Source organism: Canis lupus, chromosome 20 (assembly GCF_011100685.1).
Source record: "Canis lupus familiaris isolate Mischka breed German Shepherd chromosome 20, alternate assembly UU_Cfam_GSD_1.0, whole genome shotgun sequence".
In the NCBI taxonomy this organism is placed as follows: Eukaryota; Metazoa; Chordata; class Mammalia; order Carnivora; family Canidae; genus Canis; species Canis lupus.
Window position 1 is genome coordinate 52,800,111 of NC_049241.1, and position 20,677 is coordinate 52,820,787.

The following is a 20,677-nucleotide window of genomic DNA, read 5'->3' on the forward strand; positions in this document are numbered from 1 at the left end:
TGACATACAAATACAGGCTGTATTGGAGGATGGGGGGGGTGGGGCACAAGGGCCATCAGGGGTCACGTCAGTCCTCTTTCAGGCTCCCGAACACGGCGGCCGGCACACTCTGCTGCTCCAGCCGCACCTCTGGGGGAGGGGGAGGACATGGTCACTCCAGGAGAAGATCCTGCCCCGGCCACCTCCGAACCACCCTGCCTGTCCAGCTGGTCCCTTACCGTTGGGCTCCAGGTCCATCTCGTCCTCATCCTCATCCTCACCCAGCTCAATCTCCTCGGGGTTGGCTTGCTGCGCCAGCTCAGCCAGCTCCTCCCGGGAGGCATCGCTCCTGTGGGGGGCAGGTCAGGGATAAGGGAGGGGGGTCCCACTGCTCGGCCTTCCTGGCACCTCCCCTCTTGAAGTGCCGCCTCACTCCCTCTCCTAGGCTCCTGCTGTGCCCCCTTACCTCACGAACAGGATCTTGCTCTGGGCCCGTGAGGGCTGATCCCGCTCAGCTTCAGCCGCCAGCTGCTCTGCCCGTTGTTCCAGAAGCTTCATGTCATCCATGCCACTCTGCCCGGGGGCCAGGTCTGACACTGGGGTGGGGAACGTGGGGGTCAGACACCATAAGTGGGTCCTGCCCTCCCTGTGGGTCCTGCCCTCAGCCCCTGGGCCCACCTTGCTCTGGGTGCCCCAACCTGTGTGAGGACCCAGCCCTCAAGGAGTTCCCAGTCTCCAGTGGGGGAGGCAGAGGTGAACCCCAATGCTCCCAGACTGGAAGGTCAGGCTGGGCAGAGGGCAGAGGCCAGGCCTACCGTTAAGGCCTGGCCGGGGTGAGGAGTAGCCTGCAGCTGCTCACCGGTGCCCGTGGCGCTGCCTGACACCTTGAGCATCTGAGAGGCCATGAAATTGACCTGAGTGTTGTATGTGGCCTGCACGCTGCGGCGGATCCGCAGCATCTCCCGGATGGTGTCCTCGTTGCCGTGCCGGACCTCGAAGTCCTTCCATGTTTGCCAGAAAGCGCCAGTGGTCTGTGGAGTGTGAGGGAGCCAGTGCATGAGCTGGCTGGCCTGTGCAGCCTCCCACTGCCCACTCACCAGGTTCTTCCCCTACCCTGGGGTCGCAGATCTGGGAGCAGAAGCTGTAGATGGCACGCGCACGGTCAATCTCGCCAAGCCTGCACTCCATGTCCGCGAACCGCAAGCACATCTCCCGGGCGTGCTCGTCTGACAGCACCTGCGTGGGGGCGGGGTAGAGGAGGTGGGCGTCAGTGGGGCCCCCACACTCAGGGACTCCAGTACGCCCCGTCTGAGTTCCCTTGCACAGGCATGCTCCGATCCTCTAGCCACCCCCATCTGCCCCCACAGGGCACCTCGATGGCCTTCTGGTAGATGCCGCGGGTGTGGGTAACTCCATAGATCTCGGCTGCACGCTTGATGTAGATGTTGAACATGTCATACTGCTGCGCAGGCTCCACGGCTCTGGTGGCACGCTCATACACGGCCATGGCGTGCCGGGCCAAGCCCCACTCCTCCTCCAGCTGTGCGTACAGCAGGTACAATGCTGTGACGGGAGGAGAGCGGGTCAGAGGCTGGTGCCTGGCCCCGAACGTCCCTCCCCTCACCCGCCCTGCCTGTCTTACTCTTTGCATATTTGGGAGGGCAGCCGTCCAGCGCCTGTTCAAAGAGGTCCCGTGCTCGCTCCAGCTTGCGGCCCCCATAGCGGGCGATGAATTTGGTCAGGTAGGTGCTCCAGATGTCAGACACGTTGGGCCACTTGAACAATGAGATGCCACGCTCATACGCCTGCCCCGAGAGAGGGAGTTGTGTGTGGGGACGCACAGCGAGAACAGCTGGTGCTCAGAGTACCAGGAGCTTGCCCACTTCTCCCCTGAGCTGACCAAGGTGGCCTCTTCCCTACTCACCCTTCCCTATAATCACAGCACAGTCAAAAGCGTCTATATGCCTCCCTTAGGCTCCCGGTGACAGGGCAGGACTAGGACTTACCAACACCAGGAGGTGATGTTATGGGCAAAAGAGGTGGGAGTCGGGAGTTGGGGAGGAGTGTAGGAGAGGGGACCCTCAGCAGATACTGGAGCCCAGAGCCCTGCGAGGAGGCTCACATGCCCGGGGCCAAGAGGCACGGCCTGCATTACTCAGGCAGGGGGTGGCACGTGTGTATGCTGCGTACAACCTCGCCATCTGTATCCGTATCACACGTCACCAAAGCTGCCCAAGCAGCGAGGGCCTCACAACATGTGCATGTGCACAGACCTGCAACCCACAGCCTGAGTGGCAGAGCAGGAGCAGCCTGCACACACCCACACCAGCCCCCCCCCCCATACACACAGAAGCCGGACTCAGGCTTCTACGCCATTGAAGCCATAACCTCAGACCTCAGAATGGAACTGTATGTAGAGATGAGGTCTTTAAAAAGGAAATGAAGGTGGAGCCCCTGGGTGGTTCAGTCTGTTAAGCATCTGCCTTTGGCTCAGAGGTCATGATCCCAGGGTCCTGGGATGGAGCCCCCTTTGGGCTCTCTGCTCAGCGGGGAACCTGCTTCTCCCTCTGCCTGCCCTGCCTATGTGCACTCTCTCAAATAAATAAACTCCTCTATAAAAAATGGAATAAAAAGGAAATGAAAATGAGCTCATTACAATGGACCCTAATCCAACGACTGGAGTCATTATGAGGAGAGTAACACACACGCGCGCGCACGTGAGGATGACGGTGGGAAGACAAGGGGAGAAGACGGCCGTCAGCACACCAAGAAGAGGTGCCTCAGGAAAAACCAGCCCCGCCAACCCCATGATCTACTTCCAATCTCCAAGACTAAGACAACGTGTCTACGTTGTTGAGGCTCCCTGATCTGTGACACTTCTTCAGGGTACCCAGAGCACACTAACACAGCGACCGCGGCACTAAACACGAGACTGCTGTCTGGGATCTCAGGATCAGCCCCCCTCACCTTGAAGCTCTCCTCAAAGTACTTATGCTCCTCCAGGAACATGGCATAGTTGATGACGATCTGGGGTGTGGCGATGCGTAGGTCCAGGATGCGGTCGTATACAGCCTTGGTGGACTGTGGGGCAGGGGTGGGTCGGAGTATGTCCTGGGCAGAGTCTGCAGCCCCATCCTACCCCCTGCCATAGGCCCTTGGCCATGCAGCTCACCTGGAAGGTGCCTAGGCTCTCCTCCAGGTCGGCGAGCATCGACCACACCTTCAGTGACTTGTACACACGGTTTTGCACAGGCTCCGAGCCATCGAAGTACTCGGCTCGTCGGGCGGGCAGTGCAGTGGCCTTCTGTGGGGAGTCGGCAGCGGAGGGAGAGAGCTCAGGGACTTCCCGGGCCTGGACAGCCACACAGCACAGCGCACATACACCCCCACCCTGCCCCAAACCCGGGCTGTGTTTACCCGCAGCAACCGCAAGGCCTGATCGTAGTTTTCGTGCCGGAGCTCCAGCTCGCCACACTCACACCACACGCTGGCCAGGTCATCCACCTGTTTGAAGCTCACCTTGGTGGCCTTCTCCAGGATGATGCGGGCCTACCGAGCGGAGAGAGGGCAGGCTAAGACCCTGCCTGCCTGCCCCTCCTCTGGCCAAGGACGCATCTGTGCTCTCGCACACACACACACACACACACACACGCACACAAATGCACAAATGGCACAGCACTCACATCGTCCAGCTGCCCATTGTCTTCATAAAACTTGGCAAATGCGACCCACAGTGTGTGGGGCTTGCCTGTAGCCTTGAAAGGGTCCACCGTCTGCACAGCCTCCGTGTATGTGTTGATGATCTGGGTGAGAGGAATGGAGTCAGGCTGGGCAACCGGGGCCCTGGCAGATGGGGGTGGGGGGGTTGCACGGCTGAAGGGGTGGGGCCATCACACACCTCCCGGGGGCGCCCCTGGTGCAGGGCCACGCGCTTGTGCCACTCGTGTACATGGTGCGGGTTCTGGCGTAGCAAGACGCTGTTGAGGAGCAGGGGCCGCCGGCCAATGAGCTGCTCGAAGCGGGCCAGGCGCAGCTCCAGGTCCACATCATCTGGGCTCCAAGAAGGGGGCCGGGGAGCAGAAGTAAGGGCCTTGGCACACAGCCACCTCTGCCCCTCCACCCTCTCCAACCCCCACTGAGTGCTCTGGCCTTTGCAGAATCACCCCACTGGACACCCGAGGCCAGAGGTGTACCCCCAGTCCTAGTTACTCACTGAGGTTCCACCGGCACTGGCCACTCAGCCGGCCTTCCTCCCTGCTGGCCCCCAAGTGACCTGGAGACATGCCTCTCCCCTGCCCCAGCCACTCAGGACCCTCTGTACCCTGCCAGCCTGCCTGGTCTTCTCTCCTCACCAGCCCAGGACTGCCCTGGCAGCTCACCTTCCTCCTCACGCCCCAGTTCTGAGGCTGTCTCCATCTTGGCTGCAATCATGCTCTCCTCAAACTGGGCATAGCTGTCGAACACCTGGGTGAAGTCCCGCACGGTCATCACGGTCCGGATGGCCTCCTCATACACATCTCGAGCCTGTGGGCACAGGAAGAGTGAAAGAAACATGCTGGCAGGAGGAGGCACACGTGCCCACCCGCCGAAACACAGGGAACCTAACAGCACCACCCCGGCAGCAGTCCAGACCCGGGGTCACCCAGCTCCATCAGGCTCTGAGCAGTGACACTCAGCAGAGCCATGACTGGAGCCGTTCCCTGCCCCTGGCCCCGCTGCAGTGATCTGGGACCCCAGCTCCTCCCCAGTAAACTGACAGTGACAGTCCCTTGCACAGAGTGAATGAGGCTCAAGGGAAATGCAAGGTGCCTGACACCCAGTAAGACTCATGAGGTGACCAACCCCAAGCCCCTACAGGTGCACACTGCAGGGACCCTAACCTCGGCTCAGCCATGGAGGACTCCACAGGTGCTGTGGAGCACCCCTCTTGCCTGCCAGATGCCACTTTTGAAGCTCATATTCTCCTAGTCACTCCCCACCTAAGCCTGGGCCCCATCTCTCCACCCATCCCTGGCTGGTCATGCCCCACTGCTCCCCATCTGGCCACTGGCTCCAGCAGCCTCCTGGCTGGTCTCCGGCCACCAGCCTCAGCCTGTGGTGGCTCCAGGGTACAAAATGCATAGCTGGTCCTGCCTCTGTCCCGTCACACCTGGCTGGCAGATCCCCTTAGCAGGCACAGCCAGCCCCTCCTTGGCTTTCACCAGCCCCCTCTCTACTCCAGCTCTATTCCCTTCTGCTCCCACTTCCCCAAGGCTCCAGCAGCCCCAGCCAGCCCCTCTGGGGACCTCTTGGAGCCCCAGGCACTCCTTGACCCCCGGGCTTGCCATTACATTGCCCCATGACCAGCAAGCTAACACGGACACTGACAGTAACACTAACAATTCAGGAGTGGCCCTCGTGTCAAGCACCTGCACAGCATCACATTCCTCTAAGGTGAGGGGAATTGTTACTCTCATTTTGCAAGTGAGGACACCCAGGCTTAGCGGGTCCAAGGCCACACAGCCAGGAAGAACTCCGGTCTGGCCAACCTGACGTGGGCATGCCTTCAGGAAGGCAGGCAGACGTGTGCAGGGCATGCACCTGTATGCACCAACAGCACGTCTGCATGTGTTGTCTGCTCCCACACTTGTCCACACGTGTCCCCGGAATGCCCTGCACTGGAGGTACCGCCCCCCTCCCCTCATCGGCTCCCGTGCCTGCACACCTTCTCGAAGTGGCCACTGCGGATGTAGTAGTCAGCTAGCGAGCACCAGAGCTTGCCTAGCTGGTCAGTGAAGCGAGTGAGGCCTCCGCGGATGATGGCATCCACGTTGAGTGACTGCACCTTGTCTGGGTTCTGGGAGATGAGGTCACAGAGCTCGTGCCACAGCTGCAGAGCCAGGAGGACAGGTCTCAGCCTTGTGCCCCCGCGGGCAAGCCTTCCCGCCCCACCCCCACCTCCCCACAGGCCCACCTGGTAGTTGGACTTGCCGGCCTTGGACACAAAGCGCTCATCATTCACCACGGTGGCCAGGCGCTGCGCAGCTTCGTCCAGCCGGTCACTGGATTTGAGGTACTCGATGTACTCCTCTGCACTCTCAGGGCTGAGCTGCGCAGTGACCAGCCCCATTAGCAGTCAGGGGGGCCGAGGAGCTACACCACTATACCACTACACCCCCTCCCACTCGGCAGCTCTAGGGCAGCCACTCCCGCACTGTCCTGATTAAGATCAAGCCCGGCCAATCCAGCCTTAGCCACACCTGTCCAGCCTGGGTCCCACTGGTCTGGTTTCAGCCCTGCAGGTCCAGCCTAGGCCCCAGCGATCCAGTCTGGGCCCCAATGGTCCAAGCCCAGCCCTGACTGGTCTGGCTTAGACGACAATGTACATTCCAGGCCCTGCTTTTACCACAAGTCCCCCAGCCGGAGAGCACTGTGTTAAGAGTTTCAAAATGTTATGACAGTTGCTACAAGTTTAAGAAAGCTGCACATCACCTGCACCTTGTTTCCACCTGGAAATACTCCCACAGCCATTCGTCTTATATTACCTGCCCTCTTGTGGTAGCAGTTTTACTAGTTTATGTGATCAGCTCAGGGGCACCTGTCTGCCCAGTTAGACCAAAAGCTTCATGTGGGCAGAGATGGTCTCTGTCGCATTGTCCCACTACCTGTCTCAATACTGGGCTTGCAGCAGATGCTAGTAAATTGTGTGGAGAATAAACAAATCACAGACAAAAGCCTGTCTCAGGAAGCCTTTTCCCCACTTTCTGTCAGGTAACATCCTGCCAGGGGCTAGTGTCTGTTAAGCCAGTTCTGGGGACCTCTTGACGTGAGGAAGCGGCCCATCTGCAGCCCCACCTTGCCCCCCATAAGCTTACTTTGAGAAAGCGCCGGTAGCCCCGCACAGCCGTCTCAGGCAGTGGGTGTGAGCGGAGGAAGCGCAGGTACAGGGGCCAGATGCGAGAGTGCTGTGTAATGGGCAGCGCCCGGAGGGCACGGTCAAACGTACGGCGGGTGTGTGTGACGCGGCCCTGGTCCATCAGGAATTGGCAATAGTCTAGCCACAGACGTGGCATCTGGAGGTGTGGGGGAGAGGCATGCTGTGAGCTGCTGGCACCACGGCCCAGCCACAAAGACACTGGATGTCCTATGGCAGCACCATGGCCCAGCCACAAAGACATTGGATGTCCTATGGCCAAGAATGCAGCAAGACCCAGAATCCCCCCCACCCCAGGACTAAGTCGAGCTCAACAGCAAATATGTAACAGCAGCAGGACTCCAATCCCCCAACTTCGTCCATTTCCACGGGGGGCGGGGGCCCACCTCCCACTCACCCCCAGCCTCTGCCCTCCCCACCTTATGCATGAACACAAAGGCCCTCTCGTGGCAGTTGTTGACATCTTCATAGGCGGGGTCAGTCACACAGCGATGCTTCACCTGTGCCCGGCGTGCCTTTAGGTACCGGTACCAGAGTTTGTAGCTGGGGAATGCAGGAGGGGGCAAAGACTGGTCAGCTTTACAGCACCCTAGAATGCTTTGCCCTGCCCCACAAAGCAACTGTTGGGAGAAGGGGCCTGGGGAAGGATGATAAGTCTCAGCAATGGGCAGGGGAGGGCTGGGACATCAGGGAAAGTGTGCTGACCCGTCAGGGGACGGATGCTTAGTGCCAGAACAACAGCAATCACCTGGGACCTCCTGGCCAGTTCTGTTAGAACAGAATTAGCCGGGGTGGGGGCTGGGGTGGGTGGGGTAGCTGGAATGGTTCCCACCTGCAGGGCAGCAGCTTCAGTGCCCGCTCATACAGCTGATTGAGCCTGGGCTTCGGGGCACCTTGCTTGAACTCAATGTAGCGAAGCCAGCACTTGACGGAGAACTGGTTCCGCATGATTTCCTCCTCATAGGGGAGGTCCTCTTCTTCCTGCAGGAGCCAGGGAATGAGGAGAAGAGAGACCTGCCCTCAGAGCATGGTCCCAGGTCCCACTGTTCATCAGAGCCAGGTCACCAGACACCCAGATACTAGGACTCAGGATTGGATTTTACTCCTTAGAATTCTACTGCCCACGATCTGACCCAGATCATCAGATTCCTCAATCAAGGTTCTAGGGCCATACTTGAGATTGTCACCCAGACACCAAATCAAGCCATCCAGTCTCTAGCCCAAATCACCAGATTCCTTAGACTCCCTGGTCCAATGCCAGGCCTTGCTGGGACCTGGACCCCAAGCTGTAACTCCGCACAACATGCCTCTTCCTGAACACCAGGCCTTTGGCATCTTAGGCTCCCGCTAGCCAGAGCGTAGTTCAACTCTGCCCCAGAACTTGACAAATGAGTAAAGAAACCTCGTTTGAAATGCAATCAGGAAGCCCCAAAGTGGGAACACTCATGCTCTATGATCTGTCAACTGTAGACCCCAAAGGACGACAGCTACTTTGCATCCCCAACAGAAAGCAGCTAACTTTTCTACCCCAGCAGGAAGATTATCTCCTCGCCTGCCAACAGCCAAGCCAATGAGAAACTGCCTGAACTATCACCTTCTTCTCATAGACTTTCCTTCAAAGGAGCCCCTGCTAGCTCACTCCTTTTTCCGTCAAGTGACATTCCTCTCCTTCGTTCTCCAGACTTGCCTCTGGTTTTACCAAAGCTTGCATATCTCTATATTTAAAATTCCTCTGCTGCTCCTGAATAAACCCGCTTTGCTGGTAAAATTACTAGCAGTTTTATTTTCAGGGTCAACAGAAGCTAAACCTTTACCTCGGGAAAGGCATGGACCAACACCAAGCCTCACCAATACTAAACACCAAAAACCTGGTGAAGAGGCCAGACTTCAACAGGCATACCTCACGGATACCGCAGGTTCGGTTCCAGACCACCACAATAAAGTATCACAATACAAGTCAAATGAACTTTTTCCTTTCCTAGCGCATGTAAAAGTTACGTTCACACTATACTGTAGTCTATTAAGTGTGCAGTGGCATCATATCTAAAAAACTGACGTACCTCGATGAAAAAAGTACTTTATTGCTAAAAAATGCTAACCACCACCTGAGCTTTCAATGCATTGTAACCTTTTTGCTGGTGAAGGATCTTGCCTCCATGGTGATGGCTGCTGACTGATCGGAATAGTGGCTGCTCGGGGATTGGGTGGCTGGAGCAATTAAAAAAAAAAAAAAAAGACAAAATGAAGTTTGCCACGTCAATGGAATCTTCCCTTCATGAATGACTTCTCTGAAGTCATGTGGTTCGGTTTGATAGCTTACCCACAGTAGGACTTCTTTCCAAACTGGAATCAATCCTCTCAAACCCTGCTGCCGCTTAGTCAAATAAATTTACGTAATATTCTAAAAGCTTTGTTTCATTTCAATAATCTTCACGGCATCTTCACTGGTAGATTCCATCTCAAGAAACCCCTTTCTTTCCTCATCCATAAGAAGCAACTCCTCCTTCATTCCAATTTTATCATGAGATTATAGCAATACAGTCCCATCTTCAGGCTCCAGTTCTTTTAAAAAATTTTTTTAAAGATTTTTATTTATTTGAGAGAGAGAAAGAGAGAGAGAGAGAGAGAGAGAGAGAGAGAGAGAGAGAGAAGCAGGCTCTCTGCTGAGCAGGGAGCCTGAAGTGGGGCTCAATCCCAGGACCGTGGGATCATGACCCGAGCTGAAAGCAGACACTTAACCGACTGAGTAGGTTACACTTCTAATTCTGGTTCTCTTGCTGTCTTCACCACATCTGTGGTTACTTCCTCCAATGAACTCTGGAACCCCTTGAAGTCAGCCATGAGGGCTGGGATCAATTTCTTCCAAAACCATGTTAATGTTGATATTTTTACCTCTTCTCAGGAATTAGAATGTTCTTAATGGTATCTTAAATGGTGAATCCTTCCCAGGAGATTTTCAATTTGCTTTTCCCAGATCAGAGTAATCGCTACCTATGGCTGGCTGCTATAACCTTATAAAATGTATTTATTAAATAATAAGACTTGAAAACTGAAATTACTCTTTGGCCCGTGGACTATAGAATGGATGTTATGTCAGAAGACATGAAAACAACATTAATCTCATTGTACATCTCTGCCAGAGCTTGTTGGTGACCAGGTGCATTGTCAACAAACAGTCATATTTTGAAAGGAACCTTTTTTCCTGAGCAGGTCTCAACACTGGACTCAAAATATCTAGTAAACAGTGTTGTAAACAGATGGGCCATCCTCCAAGCTTTGTTGTTCCACTTATACAGCACAAACTAGATTTAGTGTAATTCTTAAGGGCCCTAGGTTTTTTTTTTTTAATTTTTATTTATTTATGATAGTCACACAGAGAGAGAGAGAGAGAGAGAGAGAGGCAGAGACATAGGCAGAGGGAGAAGCAGGCTCCATGCACCAGGAGAGCCCTACGTGGGATTTGATCCCAGGTCTCCAGAATCGCGCCCTGGGCCAAAGGCAGGCGCCAAACCACTGCGCCACCCAGGGATCCCCCTAGGATTTTTAGAACGGTAAATGAGCACTGGCTTCAACTTAAAGTCACCAGCTGCGTTTGCCTCTGACAATACAGTCAGCCTGTCCTTTGAAGTGCTGAAGTGAGGCACTCACTTCTCTCTGGCTATGAACATCCTAGATGGTATCTTCTTCCAAGAGAAGGCTTTTCCACTTATATTAAAAGTCTGTTTGGGGCGCCTGGGTGGCTGTGTCGGTTAGGTGTTTGATTCTTGATCTCAAGGTTGTGAGAAATAATTTTTAAAAAATGTTTTTAAAGTCTGTTTTGTGTAATCACCTTCATTAATTATTTTTTTAAAAGATTTTATTTATTTATTCATGAGAGACACAGAGAAAGAGGCAGAGACACAGGCAGAGGGAGAAGCAGGCTCCATGCAGGGAGCCTGACGTGGGACTCTATCCTGGGTCTCCAGATCATGCCCTGGGCTGAAGGCGGTGCTAAACCGCTGAGCCACCCAGGCTGCCCTGCATTAATTATCTTAACTAAATCTTCAATCAGCTTGCTACAGATTCTACATCAGCCCTTGCAGTTGCACTTTACGCTTTTGTTATAAAGGTGGCTTCTCTCCTTAAACCTCATGAACCAGCCTCTGTTCGCTTCAAACTCGTCTCCTGCAGCTTCCTCACCTCTCTCAGCCTTTGTAGAACCAACTAGTTACCGACTTGCTCTGAGTTAAGACTCTGGCTTACAGGGATGTTGTGGCTGGTTTGATCTCCTACCCAGACCACTAAAACTTTCTCTTATAACGGCAATAAGGCTGTTTGTTTCGCTTTTTTATCATTCATATCTTCACTGAAGTAGCACTTCTAATTTTCTTCAAGAGCTTTTCCTTTGCATTCACCACTTGGCTGTTTGGTGCAAGTGGCCTAGCTTTCGGCCTATCGCAGCTTGCAACACGCCTTCATTAAGCTTAATCATTTCTAACTTGTGATTTATTTATTTATTACGGAAAGATGACAGATTTATTTTTTATTATTATTTTTTAATTAAGTATTTTTTTAATTTATTTATTCAGAGAGAGAGAGAGACTGAGAGGCAGAGACACAGGCAGAGGGAGAAGCGGGCTCCATGAAGGGAGCCTGACGTGGGACTCAATCCTGGGTCTCCAGGATCAGACCCCGGGCTGCAGGCGGCGCTAAACGCTGCGTCACCGGAGGTGCCCTATTTTTTATTTTTAAAGATTTTATTTATTTATTCACAAGAGACACACAGGGATAAAGGCAGAGACACAGGCAGAGGGAGAAGCAGGCCCCATGCAGGGAGCCCGACGTGGGACTCAATGATCCTGGGTCTCCAGGGTAACACCCTGGGCCAAAGGTGGCACTAAACCACTGAGCCACCCGCACTGCCCTAGCTTGTGATTTAAAGTGAGACCTGTGGAACTGGAGGGTATTATGTTGAGTGAAGTAAGTCAATCGGAGAAGGACAAACAGTGTATGTTCTCATTCATTTGGGGAATATAAATAATAGTGAAAGGGAATATAAGGGAAGGGAGAAGAAATGTGTGGGAGATATCAGAAAGGGAGACAGAACATGAAGACTCCTAACTCTGGGAAACGAACTAGGGGTGGTGGAAGGGGAGGAGGGCGGGGGGTGGGGGTGAATGGGTGACGGGCACTTGACAGGATGAGCACTGGGTGTTATTCTGTATGTTGGTAAATTGAACACCAATAAAAAATTAATTTATTAAAAAAAAATGAAAGAAAAGAAAGAAAAGAAGAAAAGAAAGAAAAGAAAAGAAAGAAAGAGGAAAGAAAGAAAGAAAGAAAGAAAGAAAGAAAGAGAAAGAAAGAAAGAAAGAAAGAAAGAAAGAAAGAAAGAAAGAAAGAAAGAAAGAAAGAAAGAAAGAAAAAGAGAGAGAGAGAGAGAGAGAGAGACCTGGGCAGCCCGGGTGGCTCAGCGGTTTAGCACCTCCTTCAGCCCAGGGCGTGATCCTGGAGTCCCGGGATTGAGTCCTGCATCGGGCTCCCTGCATGGAGCCTGCTTCTTCCTCTGTGTCTCTGCCTCTCTCTCTCTCTCTCTGTGTCTCTCATGAATAAATAAAATCTTTAAAAAAAAAAAAAAAGTGAGAGACGTGTGACTCTTCCCTTCACTTGACCACTTAGAGGCCACTGTAAGGTACTAATTGGTCTAACTGCAATATTGTTATGTCTGGGGGAGAAGGGAGGCCCAAGGACAGAGGTGGGCAATAACCCAGGAAGCAGTCCTGAACACAGTCCACAACATTTATTAACTTCCCCTTTTATATGGGCGTGGCTCCTGGTGCCCCCAAACCAAAAGTAACAGAAAAGTTTGAAATACTGTGAGAATTACCAAAACGTGCCACAGAGGCATGAACTGAGCAAATGCTGTTGGAAAAAGGTGCCAACACACTTGCTTGATGCAGGGTTGCCCAAAATCTCCAATTTGTCAAAAAAGAAAGAAAAGAAAAGAAAAAGAAAAAGAAAAAGAAAAAGAAAAAGAAAGAAAAGAAAGAAAGAAAACAAAAAGAAAAAAAACCCTACAATATCTGTGAAACGAAATCCAAGGACATATATGCCTGTGCTGCAGATACCAAGACACCAAGTCTCGGACTCTTCAAGATCCCACCGGCGATCGCCCGACCAGCTCCACGCCGACTCCGGAGCTCTCCTAATCCACACACCAAGCCCTGTATTCCAGAAACGATAACGCTCGGTACCAGACCTAGGCTGTTACTCAAAACATTCAAAGACTTTACCACGGAAACCAGAGCCCTGGCTTTGGGTCACTAGCCTTTACTTCAGACGCAGACCTCTACGAGAGTTAGCCTGGCGACCCTCCCCTCTCCCCGCGAGTCCCCATTCCCGCCCGAGGCCCGGGCCTCCTGGCCCTTAACCTCGACAGCAGCTCTTCACTCGGACCACCTGGACTCCGGCGCCAGAACTTTGCTCCTGGCCAGCCTGGTCCGCACGTCCCGCCCTCGGGTGGACACAGTTTTGGTCCGGTCACCCCAGGCGGCCAAGCCCCGAACCCGGGAAGCATCCAAGGTCGGTGCCCCCACACGGGCCACCCCCCGCCCCGCCGCGGACTCACGAAAACTAGGTCCGGCCGCTCGGGCCGGGACAGACGCGCCATCACCACCATTTTCCGGGGACTCCAGGTACGGGCAGGAGTCGCGCTCTAATGACGCCTCCCTCTGAAGGCCCGCCCCCCCAGGGCCAGACTTGTTGCCTATTGGTTGAGCCCTTTCCAACCCCGCGGACCGCGTTTGTTGACTTTCGCTTAGAAAGGGCCAGGGACCGGAAGCAGAGACGAGGCCCCGAAGATGACGTCATCACGAAGCCCCTCTACCAATCAGCTTCAGCAGTGGAGCCCGCGAACGTCCAATGAGCTGCCGTTTTGCTGGAGGGTCGACTTTGGGCGGAAGCGGCTTTGTAGCCTAGGAGGAGCGAGATGGGGGTGAAGCTGGAGGTGTTTCGGGTCAGTGAGCTTCGGAGCCGGGCGGCGATTGGGCTCCTCTGGGATCTGGGGAGGAGGCTCTGAGAGGGGGGGACTCCAAGAGAGGGCCATGTCGGGGGGAGAAGGCGTCTGTGTTTGGAGAGGGACCTTTCGGGTTGGAAGCCCCAGCGGCGGGGCGCTGGGTTAGGGGAGGGCTGTTGGGAGGGAGGGCCTCGGAGAGGAGTGGTCCGGCGACGGGGGCTCCGAGAAGGAGGCTCCGGACCCTGGGGGAGATCTGGGGAAGCTCAGGGGCTCCGTGTGGTTGTGTGTTTCTGATAGGGAGACCCCTACGTTTAGGGGAAGAGACTCCAAGGCTTGGGGGTGCTCCAGGGATCTGACGAGCGGGTGGGGAATGAGGTTTCACGAGGAGGCTTTTGATTTTAGTACGAGGATTTGTACCCTGAGTCAGGGTGTGTGTGTGTGTGTTTGAGAGGGAGTTTCCCAGATTTGGGGGAGACTTGAGGTCTCTTGAATTATTATTATTACCGGGTTGGTGGGAGTTGTGCGATTCTTGGGGGGCCCTGAAGAGGCACTCCTGGCACTGCGGGAGGATGGTCCTCCAGGCTCTGAGCAACATACGCGTATCGTGGAAGGGGTTTTAATCCCTGGCTCTGCCCATTTATCCCCCGCCCCTTCTAGATGACACTCTACCTCACCTTCCCTGTCGCTATGTTCTGGATTGCCAATCAGGCCGAGTGGTTTGAGGACTATGTCATACAGCGCAAGGTGGGCACAGGGAGAGTATTCATGGGTTCTTTCCAGGGGGTGGGGGAGAGATTGGAGCACCCAGCTGCTGGGGACCAATGTCCCCTTTCCACCAGCCAGCCCTGCCGTACAGGGAAGGGGGTGTGTCTGGAGGCTCCTGGCTCATGCTTCCAGCCGTTATTTTGTTCCCACAGAGGGAGCTGTGGCCACCTGAGAAGGAGGACCAAGTAAGTATCATACTCTTCTTCCCCCTAAAGGGATGGAGGTAACCTGGATCCCCGTGGCCATGATGAGTTTGAATGAAAATTTTGCTCTCGGTCGTGAGGAGAGAACCGAGAGCGGAGGGGCATATGGTTTCCTTATTGCCCTCTTCCTGAAACTTGAAGCTGGCCCCACTCGGGCCCTCGCTGTAATTGGCATGGAGTCTCCAGTGTAGGCGCTGAACTCTGAAGCTGTGTCCTGGGGGAGTAAGGGACAGGGTGGTGGGAAGGGGGTCCAGGCCCCTGAGGTGTGTGTCCTCCTCCCTTCCTGTTCCACCCTCCTTCTCCATCCCCAGCGCCGGGAGCTAGAAGAATTCAAAGAGAGGATACGGAAACAGCGGGAGGAGAAGCTCCTTCGCGCTGCCCAGCAGAGCTCCTGAGTCCTAGCCCCTTCACCCAGGAAATAACATACACACAGTTTCTTATTTCTTGTGGAAGTGTTTTATTGTCTGCTTTCAGGGGCCAAGGAGGGCCCAGGATGGTTCGGGCCCTCAGGGGGCTTGTGTCTGGGGTTGGGGGCTGCTGTTCCGACGGAAGCTGAGAGCAGTCGGGTCTTGAGGGGTGAGGAGGGGTTGTGGGCTGAGTGTCCCAGCTCGTTTCTGCACTCCGTCCTGTGAATGAAGAGGGGTCAGCCAGAGGGAGGGACCAAGGGCAGTGCCAGCTGGAGGTGACCCAAACATTGGGGGAGGGTGCAGGTGTCCCACCTCCTGCTGTTTGCCTCCTACCATCCCCCAGTTTCTGTGTACCATAGTTATTCAACATTTAGGGTGGTATTTGGGGCCTTGATCAGAACCCAGGCTATGCATGCATATGTGTGTCATACACACACGAGTGCATGGATGCGTGTGTCCTGTGTATAAACTAATGTGCCCTCTTCCTTGGAAGTGTCTTCCTTCATTCTGTCTTCCCTGAAACCCTGAGACAGGGAGGCAAGAGCCATGACTTCCAGCAGCTGCTCTGACATTAACATGCCCCCAGCCTGACCTTGAGCCCCTCTCAGCCCTGCGTAAGAAAGGGTGGGCGTTTGTCCTACAACCCAAAGCTGGGTATTGGATGGGCCAGGATCCTGTGACTGGCAGGGACCCAGGGTTGCACTCTTACCAGGCACTCACCCTAGGGGGCAAGTCATGGATAGATGGGATAGTGAGGCCCCATTTACTCCTGGCCGGGGGTGGGAGGCAGAGTCAGAGGGCTCAGCCCCACAGGTCTCTGCTCAGCCCCAGCAGAATGTCACCTACCTTGGGGCCTATGGGCTGGAAGCCAGGCAGGGTGCTGACTGTCACACGCTGGTCATCCATACGGCGGCCCTGGGTACTGGCCAGCATGTCCATGAGGCTGTCCATCTCGGGTGCAGGGCCACTCTCTGCTTTAAGCAGAGGCATGTGGGGATGAATATATACACAGACTCCAGGGGACACAGCCCAAGCTGGAGCCCCTAACTCGCTCCTTTGCCCCCACTCAAGTTCTCTAGGAGGCACTCCCTGTCTCTTTCCCTCCCATCCCTTGCCCAGTGTTTCCATTTGCAGCTCACTTTCAGACTTGCCCACCAGCCCCCCAGATGGCCACTCTCCCTGGATCCCCATGCCCTGCCCCATTCATGCCCCCAGATATCACACCGATCCCACATACCCCCCTGCCCGCTCTCACGGCTCTCGGAGGTCGGACCGGGCCCCGCCTGCAGTGAGCACCGCTGCTCCTCCATCCGGTCACCCTGCACGTGGCTCAGCAGGTTGAAGAAGCCCTCCTGGTCTGGAGAGCCAGCCTGAGAGACAGACACACTCAGTCCAGCTGGCCTCAGCTGGGGAACCCCTCCCCTCCCCTCCCCGGCTCTCACCATAGTCTCCGTCAATGTGCTGCTCTGCAGAGCTGCTCAGAATGAGACCTGAGCCTGTTTCCCAATCCCGGCCCCTGCCCCAGGGGCCCGGGCAGCAGGGCCACTTCACGTGGTGCTGCCTCAAGGGAGAGGCTGCTGGTGCCAGCATCCTGATGTTCTAAATTGGGGCCCTGGTTGCATGGTGGCCTGGGGGCTGTGACATGAGCCAGAGAAACATACCAGGGGCCACCCCCAAATCCCAGCATCCCCCACCTGACAGGGGTTAGCTCTGACAGCCCTGACCTCTGCCCCGGGGCTGGGTTAGGCGCTTGGACCCTCATGCCCACCAGCACTTCCTTGGGCGGCAACTGGGTCAGGGGTCCCAGGAGACTTGCTTGCTAATTAGGTGCCCTACAAACTAATTAGTCTTGTCATTCACAGGCCCTTGAGTTGGGGATGTGTGCGGTGGGATCTGCTTACCTTAATGCAGGGGGCTGAGCTCCCATCCACTTTCTCTTCCTGGTCCATCATTGTCCCCACTCCCCTCCCCTGGGTCCCGTCCACTTCTCTGCTGGCCTCTGTCCCTGCCCTGTGCCAGAGAAGGCTTTTTAAAAGACTGGGTTGTGTGTGTGTGTGTGTGGGGGGGAGTGGATACCCAGCCCCAAATCCCCAGCTCACGCCCCATCTGCTCCCACCCACGCTTAAGCCCCATAAAGATGATCCAGATAATTGTTTTTGTAGCAGGATGCCGGTGCTGCTGCAGGGGTAGGACACTGGGTGACCTGGGTTTGGACCTTGTCCAGCAGGACTCACTGGGCCCCAAGAACTCTCAGGTGGGGCTCAACAGCAGGCCAGAGAGCATCCCCACAATGGGGAGCAGGGGCTGGCTGGTCCCACTGGGAGAGGACAGGCCATCGGACAGGTCGGGTGGGATCTGTAGCCCACCAATGGGAGGCTGCAGGATGATCTCACCCTGCTAGAGAGGCAGTTGCCATCTGCAGGTAGTAGGGGAAGAAGCTGGACCTGAGGGCCACTGAGGCACCACCAGGCCAACTAGCTCCATCTCTGTCTCCAGACCTCCCCTCCTACTCACCGTCCCTGGGTCTGGTTGCTTGCCGCGGGCCCTAACATAAGAAGATCTTGGATTTCCCTTTTTCTTTTCTTTTCTTTTCTTTCCTTTTCTTTTCTTTCTTTTCTTTCTTTCTTTCTTTTTTTTAAGATTTTATTTATTTGAGAGAATGAGCAGTAGGGGCAGGGGGAGACAGAGGGAGAAACAGATTCTGGTGAGCCGGGAGCCCACTCAGGGGCTCTATCCCAGGACCGCAGGATCATGACCTGAACCAAGGGCAGACACTTAACCTACTGAGCCACCCAGGCGCCGCGAGAAGGTCTGGGATTTCCTGTCCTGCCACCAGTGCCATGTTGAGCTTTCTCCTGAGATCTGTCATCTGAGTGCATGGGTATGGGAGGCAAGGAGGAAAGTCCCTGGCCCTGAGCCCTTCCCCTCCCCCCAAGCAGCTATACCCTTCTTTCAGTGCCTTGGGAGAGGGTGCCACCAGGAGGATCCCACTTGTACCCTATCCCCTACCCAAGACACCTTCCTGGAAACCAGTTAAAACCTCAGAATAAATGGGCTGCACTATCACACCTGCCTAAGTGCAAAGCTCGGTCCTCCTCCCCAGGCAAGCGTCCCCCCATCCAGGGCCCCCAGCCACACCCTGCCCACGCCCCCAAGTCCTTGATGCCAGTGAGATGCCCTGCTCTTCCACAGGTGTACTAATTTCCTGGAGCTGCCGTAGCAAAGTCACAAACTGGCTTAGAGCAGCAGACACCGTCACAGTTCTGGAGGCCAGAGCCTGAAGTCAAGGTGTTGGCAGTGCCAGCTCCTGAGTCCCATGGGGGAAGGTCCTTCCTTTCCTCCCCCTGGCTCCTCCAGGTTGCAGGCAGTCCTCAGTGTTCCTTGGCTGGTCGCTGCAGTTTTTCGATCTCTGCGTCTGTCATCACGTGACATTCCTGTGTGTCCTTGTCTTCACATGGCTGTCACAAGACATGGACACCAGTCGCATTGCGTTAGAGCCCCATGCTACTGCAGCGTGACTTCTTAACTAACTGCATCTGCAATGACTCTGTTTACAAATAAGGTCACAATCTCAGGTACCAGAGCTTAGGGCTTCAACCTGTCTTGGGGGAGGGTGGGCAGGATACCATTCAGTCCATAACAGCAGAAGATCCCGGTCGTCCTCACAGTATGGTGGGCAGTGGCCAGCCCTCCGGACTTTCACCTCCAGGGGGCAGGCGGAGAAGCTAAAGGGGGGTCTCATGGCCTCCCAGCTCCTCCCTTTGCCCCTGCAATCCATCCTTCCCCTCCTTCCCCTGCTCAGAACTCTCCCTTGGCCCCCACTGCCCTCAGGAGATAACTCAACCACTGTGGAGTATAATGGGATGTTCTAAAATTGGAGATGGAAGCACACCTCTCGACATGCTAAAAGGCATTGAATTGTACACTCAGTGAGTGAACTGTATGGTACGTGAGGTATATCTCAATAAAGCTATAAAAGAAAAAAAAAACAAGAAAGGAAAAGGAGGGAGGAAAAAATGGAAGAAACCCTCCAAATCCTACCTAGAGTAGCCAGCTATCCTTGTTTGCCCAAGACTGTCTCAGTTTTAGCACTGGATGCCCTGTGTCCTGGGAGCCTCTCAATCCCCGGCAAACTGGACTGAGTCAGTCCTACCCTGTTCCACAGAGGTCTGGCCTCTGCAGCCCCTCCAAGCTCCCCTCACTCCCTGCGCTCCTCCAGCCACAACTCTTGCTTCTCTCTGCCTGGATCGCCACTGCGTGGCTGCTTTTTGATGTCGTTCAGGTTAAATCTAAAGTCCACCCTATCAGGGTCCCCCTGTGGGATCACACACAATAAATGATCCCTTGCAACGTGGCACATGCTATCACATCACTGGTTATTTCCTCTAGAGCAGAATTGATTGATCATTTTCTCTCCCTTCCATTTAACTGCCCACCACCCCAGCCCCACCTCCGGAGCAACTGTAGCCCCTTCTGCCCACTTACCTGTCCATCAGCCCCTCTGTCCATCCATCCGGACAGGTACTCATCATGGAGCATCCGAGCATGCGCATCTTGACCTCCTGCTGCAAGATGGCAAACCTAGTCTTACTCTTGCCTGTCCCAGGTAAGTGGCAACGGGCCAGGCACCAGACCCACTCTTAATAAAGATGGCCAAATGAAGGAACCAGTTCCGGACTCCGCATTCACACCTGTGCATCACACTTGAAATATGGGACCTCTTTTGAATGGGCTGTGCCCTCCTTGTGACAACGCCAGCGCACAGCAGCAGCGGGCCATGAAACTTCAAGTCAAACGTGAATCGAGTGTGTATGTAAGTGTGCAAGGGGTTGAGCATGCCGCTAAGCCCACGGATTCATCAGAAGACGAACGCGATTATCAGCCCGTGAGGGTGTGTGTGCACCTGGTGAGGGCAAGGCTTTGACAAGCGGCCCTCCAGGGACGGAGACCTGGCTCAGATCCCCGCGGGCCTATTCACCCCGTGGCCCCAGACAAGGCTCCTGCCGAGCCGCGGTTTCGTCGTCTACACCGCACTCCCCGCCAGGGGTCCTGAGAGCGTCGGGTGAGAATCTGACACAGGTCCTTGACACACAGCAGGTGCCGGCTTCGCTTCAACGAACCTCCTTCCAGGTCTCCTCGTGGGTTGATCAAATGTTGTCCACCTGCTGCTACCCTTTGGGGAACAGAAGGTAAGTGGGTCACGGGCTTAAGGCCCCGCGGCCCCGGGTAGGCCCACAGCGTCGGTCAGCCACGGAGAAACTTCTGGCAGGGTGGCTGGTGGCTGCCTCCCCGCGACCCCGCGACCCCGCGACCCCGCTGCCCCACACAGGGGCAAGCAGGGGAGGGGAGCCGAGCGCGCGGCCGCCTGTGCCGTCGGGGCGCCCCTCTCGCGCCGCCGCCGCACCCCCGCCGCCAG

The 20,677-nt window shown here is 55.2% G+C and overlaps 3 protein-coding genes across 12 annotated transcripts; 1 reads left to right on the forward strand and 2 right to left on the reverse strand.

Moving 5' to 3' along the window:
• Window positions 1-13,550, reverse strand: XAB2 (XPA binding protein 2). Its single transcript, XM_038567446.1, has 19 exons — window positions 13,500-13,550; window positions 7,725-7,873; window positions 7,312-7,435; window positions 6,834-7,031; window positions 5,933-6,067; window positions 5,684-5,848; window positions 4,359-4,503; window positions 3,878-4,029; window positions 3,663-3,782; window positions 3,397-3,528; window positions 3,152-3,283; window positions 2,947-3,060; window positions 1,622-1,784; window positions 1,352-1,542; window positions 1,093-1,215; window positions 839-1,010; window positions 446-575; window positions 219-328; window positions 1-129 (listed from the first exon to the last, which is right to left on the reverse strand). Exons 1-19 carry the CDS (start codon window positions 13,548-13,550, stop codon window positions 68-70), a joined length of 2,568 nt encoding a protein of 855 aa, XP_038423374.1. The 3' UTR covers window positions 1-67.
• Window positions 13,551-13,746: 196 nt separating this feature from the next.
• Window positions 13,747-15,297, forward strand: LOC611528 (protein PET100 homolog, mitochondrial). Its single transcript, XM_038567457.1, has 4 exons — window positions 13,747-13,886; window positions 14,544-14,630; window positions 14,804-14,836; window positions 15,166-15,297. The coding sequence occupies exons 1-4, from the start codon at window positions 13,860-13,862 to the stop codon at window positions 15,247-15,249; spliced, it is 231 nt and encodes a 76-aa protein (XP_038423385.1). The 5' UTR covers window positions 13,747-13,859; the 3' UTR covers window positions 15,250-15,297.
• PCP2 (Purkinje cell protein 2) lies at window positions 15,292-20,659 on the reverse strand. Of its 10 annotated transcripts, XM_038567448.1 has the most exons (7): window positions 20,382-20,659; window positions 19,747-19,826; window positions 17,776-18,719; window positions 17,163-17,271; window positions 16,499-16,631; window positions 16,108-16,235; window positions 15,292-15,480 (listed from the first exon to the last, which is right to left on the reverse strand). In XM_038567448.1, exons 3-7 carry the CDS (start codon window positions 18,012-18,014, stop codon window positions 15,361-15,363), a joined length of 729 nt encoding a protein of 242 aa, XP_038423376.1. In that variant the 5' UTR covers window positions 18,015-18,719; window positions 19,747-19,826; window positions 20,382-20,659; the 3' UTR covers window positions 15,292-15,360. The 10 variants fall into 10 exon arrangements, with proteins under 10 accessions (XP_038423376.1, XP_038423378.1, XP_038423377.1 ...); XM_038567450.1 differs by having other exon boundaries at window positions 16,517-16,631; window positions 19,747-20,659; XM_038567449.1 differs by having other exon boundaries at window positions 16,108-16,232; window positions 19,747-20,659.
• Between the last annotated feature and the right edge of the window lie 18 nt (window positions 20,660-20,677).

Excerpts from the sequence above, each read along its gene's own strand:
- PCP2 (XM_038567448.1), bottom strand. The coding sequence starts at position 18,014 with ATGATCCTGCGGTCCTGGGATAGAGCCCCTGAGTGGGCTCCCGGCTCA. Across the intron at positions 17,272-17,775 it reads AGCAACCAGACCCAGGGACG|GGCAGGGACAGAGGCCAGCA; the intron begins GTGAGTAGGAGG and ends TCTCTGGCACAG. Across the intron at positions 15,481-16,107 it reads TCCAGCCCATAGGCCCCAAG|GACGGAGTGCAGAAACGAGC; the intron begins GTAGGTGACATT and ends CTTCATTCACAG.
- LOC611528 (XM_038567457.1), top strand. The coding sequence starts at position 13,860 with ATGGGGGTGAAGCTGGAGGTGTTTCGG. Across the intron at positions 13,887-14,543 it reads TGAAGCTGGAGGTGTTTCGG|ATGACACTCTACCTCACCTT; the intron begins GTCAGTGAGCTT and ends CGCCCCTTCTAG. Across the intron at positions 14,631-14,803 it reads ACTATGTCATACAGCGCAAG|AGGGAGCTGTGGCCACCTGA; the intron begins GTGGGCACAGGG and ends TTGTTCCCACAG.
- XAB2 (XM_038567446.1), bottom strand. The coding sequence starts at position 13,550 with ATGGTGGTGATGGCGCGTCTGTCCCGGCCCGAGCGGCCGGACCTAGTT. Across the intron at positions 7,874-13,499 it reads AGCGGCCGGACCTAGTTTTC|GAAGAAGAGGACCTCCCCTA; the intron begins GTGAGTCCGCGG and ends TGGCTCCTGCAG. Across the intron at positions 6,068-6,833 it reads GCTACCGGCGCTTTCTCAAA|CTCAGCCCTGAGAGTGCAGA; the intron begins GTAAGCTTATGG and ends GTCACTGCGCAG.